Below are 7,273 nucleotides of genomic sequence, written 5' to 3'. Positions count from 1 at the left end.
TTGCAGATTTTCACGATCTCTCTTTCCCTTTAATATATTCTTGATCTCGATCTTCTTCCACTTTTGAGTAGTCAAGAAACAAAGCAAACCGTTCCAAACGACATATAGACTATCCTCTCATCCTTTCTCTACCTACATTTGTGACCACACAATGATTTTTATTCTCAAGTGTGTATTAGTAAAATCTTGGATCTCAATATGTATATATATAGTTTTAATATGGACATATAAAATAAAACTTTAAAAATTATCATATTTAAATTAAATTTATTCAGCATGTATATTTGAATTGACTTACCTAAAATTCTCACTTTCACAACCATCTCCCCTCGATATTTTAATTTCATTGGCTAAGGGTCTGATAATAGTTATATTTTTTCACTTTCTTTCCTGATATTTGCTCTCTCTCCCTAAAATATTTTAATTATTCTTTTGCCCTCCAATTTTTATTTCTGGCTTCGTCTTTGGTGCTATTATACTAATTATTTTACCACTCAGAACATAATATTTAAAATTGAAAATTAATTTCCTAATACCAAAATATATACACAGAAGCTTCTTCCGCCAGTGTTCAAGACTAGTTTATCGCCCCTCGAAGACCTAATTGATCGATGAGCCTTTTACCAACTGATCGATGAGCCTTTTTTATGCACCAACTTTTATTTTTCAGATATTTTGGTCGTCCAAATGTTGATGTGAGACTAGAAAATACTCATGTGACATCGAAAAATGATAACATGACATTGAAAAATACTGACGCCGCATCGAAAATTGTTGACTTGTTAGACGTCGAGTCAGCAAATAGACCAAAATAATCGAAAATTAAAAGATAATATAGCAAAACCGAACTTTAAAAAATTAATAGAACAAAACTCAAAATTGAACGAGTTATGAACAAAAAAAATATTTTGCGCAAATAAAAAAATATGGGTTTTAGACTTTTATCTTAGTTTCTCTTTTAAAAGCTACTTTATTTTAACATCAAAGAACATCTCTTGTTTTTTTTTAAAAAATATTTGAAAAAAAAAACAATGTTTAAATCACGTTGGTTGATTGAAGGCCAACCCTTTTACTCAAGGGTAGGTTTTTTGTTAGACGGTCTCTCGAATCTTTATCTGTGAGACGAGTCAACCCTACCGATATTCACAATAAAAAGTAATACTCTTAGCATAAAAAAATAATACTTTTTCATGGATAACCCAAATAAGAGATATGTCTCACAAAATACGACCAGTGAGATCATCCCACACAAGTTTTTGTCTTTCCCTCAATTCTATTGTCTCTATAGCATGTCTGCATGTGGCTGGGTTTAGTTTTTTGCACCTTCAAAGCTCTACAAATTACAATCTCCCAAATCTTGAATTTTTTGTTTAATTTTATTATAAATATACTAATTAAAAATTATCCATGTAAAAAATATTATGAATATAACTAACCATATGATGGGTTTAACAATGTTTAACGGGTCGAAAACGTTAAATTTGGGTATGGATCGACCTGGTCTAGATATAAATTTAAAGAGGTCGGAATATATATAAATATTTCATAATCTTAGATTGTGTTTGAATTAATAGATTTCGATTAGTTTTATTCTTTAAAATGAAATAATAGATCAAATTTTAAATCAACACCTTACTTTTCTGTACATTAATAATACAAAGTAAAAAGAATTTCAAATGACTTCATTATTGGGTGAACTTGAAATCTATAATAATTATTATACAATATTATATAATATGAATTTGAAGTTTATGATATTTATTTTTTTAAACAAAAAAATATATTTGAAATTCATTATTTAGAATTCGTCAATCCATTTGAAAATCTAATCGAACTTACATTTATCAGGGGGCCACCTCTCCATATCGTGGACGAAGGAAACAGGCTTGGGTCATCAGCCCCTAAAGTTTAAGGAATTTTTATGGACCCTTTGTAGTGGCCCAACTATGTACAACCCACTGACTTGAAGCCCATTTCGACCTCACCGATTTGAACCGTCGGATTAATTCACGAATCATTTAAAATCTGCCGTCTGAACTACACAAAAAACCCTAATTTCCAGGCGTACGCGGCTTCGCTAAACAGTAGATCTTCATCATCCTCTGCGAAGTCGAAAATGGCTACTCAGATGAGCAAGAAGCGAAAGGTTTTCATTCGATCCATTTTAAAAAAATTGCGTAATTTGTGTCTTATTATGTGATAATTGTAGTAATTTGAATGTGCTACAGTTTGTGGCTGATGGAGTGTTCTTTGCGGAGCTAAACGAGGTGTTGATGCGTGAGCTCGCCGAGGATGGGTACTCTGGGGTGGAGGTCAGAGTCACTCCCATGAGGACGGAGATTATCATCCGTGCAACGCGCACACAGAATGTTCTCGGTGATTATTTATATCCAATCATCGTTTATTTCGTGTTGTGCAGTGTGAATGTTTAGGATTTGAAAAGTTCCTTGCTTGATAATTCCTCTTTGAAGAATTTGATTGGTTGTTCCTTTTTGTTATACGGTTGATTTGATTTGTATTTCTGGGAAGTTAAAATTGTATTGTTTTTGGTGTTAACGGGATAGGCGAGAAGGGGAGAAGGATTAGGGAGCTTACCTCTGTAGTACAGAAGAGGTTCAAGTTTCCAGAGAACACCGTTGAGTTGTATGCTGAGAAGGTGAACAACAGGGGGTTGTGTGCCATTGCGCAGGCCGAGTCCCTTCGATATAAGCTCCTTGGTGGCCTTGCTGTCAGGCGGTATGAATGAATATGACATACTTGATGTCTTTTCCTGTCAGAAATAGTGACGTGTGTATTTTTAGTGATTTCTTTGTGAATCTTATGTGCATTATTGATTTCGATAAATTTTGGTTGATGCTTTCAGAAGTTATGAGCTTTTGTAAGCTGTTATCATCTGCCTTAACTTGCCAAGATACTATTGATGATAAATGTTCTTATTGAAAAGTTGTAAAGTTTTAATGATTTTACTCTAATTACTTTCCATTGTCGATCTCCTCCGCTGCCAAGTTCTGTTTGTTTTATGAAGATTGGTTAGATCATTAAACGATAGAGATGAGACATCAAATGATGGTTCTCTATTGCCTCAAGTCTATCATTGAAGGATTGAAATATTTTATATTTCTGTAATCAACCATTTTACAATTCTAAAATGCTTCTCTGTTATCCATAAACCAAAGTGGCGCCGCGCCCCAATTAAGTTGATTACATGTATGTTGGAAAAAATTGTTATGTGTTTTTAGTGTTTTTTTAAGTTAGCAATTAATTATCCTTTATGATTTACGTGCTCTACAATTTTATCTTGCTTTCAGTTCCAGTTGGATTTATTTTTGAACGTTTTAAATTTCTGAAATATACCGTGTGGAGACTAGGTAAGGGGGTGATTATTTTAAAAGTTATTTCCTTTTCGTTCCTGTTGTATGATTGATAGTGTCTGGAATGTCATACAGTTCTTGTTTATGTTCCTCAGGGCGTGCTATGGTGTGTTGAGATTTGTTATGGAGAGTGGAGCCAAGGGTTGTGAGGTATACTTATGTAATGTCTTAATTCTTCAGACTTCGTTACTTGGTATTTGTTACATTTATGAGATTGTTATCATGGGTCTCAGGTAATTGTTAGTGGAAAATTGAGGGCTCAACGCGCTAAATCGATGAAGTTCAAAGATGGTTACATGATTTCGTCTGGTCAGCCAGTCAAAGAATATATCGACTCTGCTGTGAGACATGTTCTGCTTAGACAGGTATGAGTTACTGCGTCTTTTGGTGATGCTTTTAGAGTAGAATTATTCTGATTATTGTTCAATTCCATTATCTTGGATTCTCTTTCTGAGTTTAATTCAATTTTTTGACTTCTGATTGCTCAGGGAGTACTTGGTATCAAGGTTAAAATCATGCTTGACTGGGATCCGAAAGGAAAGCAAGGTCCTATGACTCCTCTACCTGACCTTGTCACGATTCATCCTCCAAAGGAGGAAGAAGTTTTCAGGTCGACGCCAGTTCAAACAACTGAGGTTGAAGTTTGAACCTAAAGCATCATAACTTTTAATGGTTTTCTCAATATTTCTTGAGCGTGTTAGCAGTCCTTAGACAGATGAAAACCGTAGTAAAATGCTAAAATTTTGTTTTCCATCGAGTAATTTTCTTGTCAGTATTTGATTTGAACGATTGTTCTCATTTAGCATGCTTGCATTGTTGTCAGATTACTGAGGATTTATTTGCACTTTCAGGTTCTTTAAATATTTTGTTTCGAAATTTAGTTTCATTATTCTCTGCGACATTTCATGATGTCTAATATTATTTGTTGAAAATATTGTGTGTTTTTAAACATAACAAATCAACTTGACGTTAATTGACAATTACAAAGTTATTTTGGAGCATCATTTGGAGATGCACGTTGGAGTGATTTGAGGTTGGTTAAATTTTAATTCAATTGTTGAAAGATTCTTTCACCATCAAAATAGAAAAACAAAGATTGAGCATCGAAACATTTGATTTTAAAGTCTCTTAAAACCCTTATATTATCCCTTTTTTTAAATGACCTATGGTGCGTCTATCAGAAGCTTCTTCAAAAGAAAAATAGTGAAGAGTATTTGGGAAAAACCAGAGGACATATGTTCCTTAAATAGAGAAATAATATTGAAGCAGCGAGCCAACGATCCGGATGATGAGAAAATTAGGTTTAAAGCTCGAGATAAATTCATTTTCATATTTAACTTGAATTTTATCAACGAGGATCCAAATGAAAAAATGGATTATTCCCTTCCGTCATCTTAAAGCATAAAATTAACCTCTAACTGGTATACTTTCTGAATATGTTTGTAACATATTAATAATAATATATAGTTTTGTGAGAGCCTTCAAAACCGATTGAAGTTTGATAATTTCATACATAATAAAAACCGATTGAAGTCTGATAGTTTGGACTAAAGATCAAATTCCAATTAAAGCCACTCAAATGCATGTTTATTTACTCTTCAAAATGCAAGAAGAATTACAAAGCCAGATATCAAATAAGTTGACATGGTGCTTCGGCCATGAGATTAAGGAGACTTTGCCAGTAAAGCAAGTGAAACAAAAATAAAAATGGCCTCAACCTCCACATTGTTGATGGCGGTGCCACTCACTGGTGACAACCTAAAGAGGCAGCCGCCAAGTGACGATGGGTTTTTTAAGCCATTGCCATGGAAGCTGTCATCAAATGGTGCAACGGTGTCGAAGCGAGTTGGGAAATTTGAAGTGAATGCTTCTTGGAAGGAGAAGCTGTCGACTGGATTGGCAGCGGGTGCATTGACTGCTTCGATGGTCGTACCCGACGTGGCGGAGGCGGCTAGCGGTGTTTCGCCGTCGCTGAAGAACTTCTTGCTGAGCATTGTGGCTGGTGGTGTTGTTCTCTTTGCCATAGTTGGGGCGGTGGTTGGTGTGTCCAACTTTGATCCTGTCAAGCGGAGCTGATAAGTGACAGACAGATGTAGCATGTCTTGTTTTTCTAATGTGTGTGGACATGATGTACCACTTTTGGTGAATAGAGCATAGGGTTTTGTCGATTTGATTCCACCATTAGACATGTCTGACAATGAATGAACTTAAAAGAATGTGCTGCCATTCTAATGGTGAAGTATCTTCCTAACCAAATTGGGAAGACCTGCAACTGAATTTGTTTGAAATTTTATGTTCCATCTTTATATAGATCTTCGGTCACCTCAATACATCACCTTATTCACCCACTCCCACAATCTTCTGTCCTGTCCATCTCCAGGCCTAAGTTAATCTCTTCTAATGCCCCAACACATAATATACTTCTCTGAAGAAACTTGGTAAACTGTTAAGTTTCTAATACTTTCAAGCAATCCCATGTCATGTATTGTAATATCAATTGTTGTGGTTGTGCTCGAGTCTGCTGTCATAGGCTGAATTTTCATACAAACATTTATTATGCATAAAAATAAAAGCGAAAACAAAGGAATTAATAATTTCTAAGATAGAAAATGATTCAAATAATTCTACTGCAATCATCTATGCCAAGGTAAGGCACCCCCAAGGCCCTATGCCCCAAACACAAAAAAGATAATGGCAGGACAACAAGCGATCCATAAGTCAACAATCTACGGATAATTTCACGACTGAANCTTTATATAAATATAAACAGATATACATTGTTGGTAGCTTCGATGCTACCCCCACATGGTTTGGATGGACAAGATTAACACGCATATGTGATTTTAAAATAATTAGTGGACTCCATGTATGTGTGGCTNTGTTTCGCCGTCGCTGAAGAACTTCTTGCTGAGCATTGTGGCTGGTGGTGTTGTTCTCTTTGCCATAGTTGGGGCGGTGGTTGGTGTGTCCAACTTTGATCCTGTCAAGCGGAGCTGATAAGTGACAGACAGATGTAGCATGTCTTGTTTTTCTAATGTGTGTGGACATGATGTACCACTTTTGGTGAATAGAGCATAGGGTTTTGTCGATTTGATTCCACCATTAGACATGTCTGACAATGAATGAACTTAAAAGAATGTGCTGCCATTCTAATGGTGAAGTATCTTCCTAACCAAATTGGGAAGACCTGCAACTGAATTTGTTTGAAATTTTATGTTCCATCTTTATATAGATCTTCGGTCACCTCAATACATCACCTTATTCACCCACTCCCACAATCTTCTGTCCTGTCCATCTCCAGGCCTAAGTTAATCTCTTCTAATGCCCCAACACATAATATACTTCTCTGAAGAAACTTGGTAAACTGTTAAGTTTCTAATACTTTCAAGCAATCCCATGTCATGTATTGTAATATCAATTGTTGTGGTTGTGCTCGAGTCTGCTGTCATAGGCTGAATTTTCATACAAACATTTATTATGCATAAAAATAAAAGCGAAAACAAAGGAATTAATAATTTCTAAGATAGAAAATGATTCAAATAATTCTACTGCAATCATCTATGCCAAGGTAAGGCACCCCCAAGGCCCTATGCCCCAAACACAAAAAAGATAATGGCAGGACAACAAGCGATCCATAAGTCAACAATCTACGGATAATTTCACGACTGAAAAAATTTAAACATTAGCCAAAAAAGGAGAAAAATCTGGGAGAATTGGGGAACAGACCTGCGGGAGTTTTTTCTTCTTTCCGAGCAGGGAACTCATGGCGAGCTACGATCAATAAATCGTGTACCAACAAAAGTATCTGTGTGCTTGAGTGGTTTTTTCGTAAAAAAAAACAAAAAAATTGTTACTAAATATAGAAATTTGCCGGCATATTTGTGACAACTCAAAAAGGAAAT

The 7,273-nt window shown here is 35.3% G+C and overlaps 2 protein-coding genes across 2 annotated transcripts; both read left to right on the top strand.

Moving 5' to 3' along the window:
- The first annotated feature begins 2,037 nt into the window (after positions 1–2,037).
- LOC140984516 (small ribosomal subunit protein uS3x-like) lies at positions 2,038–4,243 on the top strand. Its single transcript, XM_073451999.1, has 6 exons — positions 2,038–2,146; positions 2,229–2,376; positions 2,565–2,736; positions 3,467–3,521; positions 3,605–3,736; positions 3,860–4,243. Exons 1-6 carry the CDS (start codon positions 2,117–2,119, stop codon positions 4,016–4,018), a joined length of 696 nt encoding a protein of 231 aa, XP_073308100.1. The 5' UTR covers positions 2,038–2,116; the 3' UTR covers positions 4,019–4,243.
- Positions 4,244–5,015: 772 nt separating this feature from the next.
- LOC140961053 (uncharacterized) lies at positions 5,016–5,681 on the top strand. The gene has a single exon (XM_073419394.1). It carries the CDS (start codon positions 5,079–5,081, stop codon positions 5,445–5,447), a length of 369 nt encoding a protein of 122 aa, XP_073275495.1. The 5' UTR covers positions 5,016–5,078; the 3' UTR covers positions 5,448–5,681.
- The last annotated feature ends 1,592 nt before the right edge of the window (positions 5,682–7,273 follow it).

The sequence above is a fragment of the Primulina huaijiensis genome, chromosome 1 (genome assembly GCF_012295235.1).
Source record: "Primulina huaijiensis isolate GDHJ02 chromosome 1, ASM1229523v2, whole genome shotgun sequence".
NCBI lineage: Eukaryota > Viridiplantae > Streptophyta > Magnoliopsida > Lamiales > Gesneriaceae > Primulina > Primulina huaijiensis.
This window is presented reverse-complemented; position numbering and strand designations above follow the sequence as displayed.

Excerpts from the sequence above, each read along its gene's own strand:
- LOC140961053 (XM_073419394.1), top strand. The coding sequence starts at position 5,079 with ATGGCCTCAACCTCCACATTGTTGATGGCGGTGCCACTCACTGGTGAC.
- LOC140984516 (XM_073451999.1), top strand. The coding sequence starts at position 2,117 with ATGGCTACTCAGATGAGCAAGAAGCGAAAG. Across the intron at positions 2,147-2,228 it reads AGATGAGCAAGAAGCGAAAG|TTTGTGGCTGATGGAGTGTT; the intron begins GTTTTCATTCGA and ends AATGTGCTACAG. Across the intron at positions 3,737-3,859 it reads GACATGTTCTGCTTAGACAG|GGAGTACTTGGTATCAAGGT; the intron begins GTATGAGTTACT and ends CTGATTGCTCAG.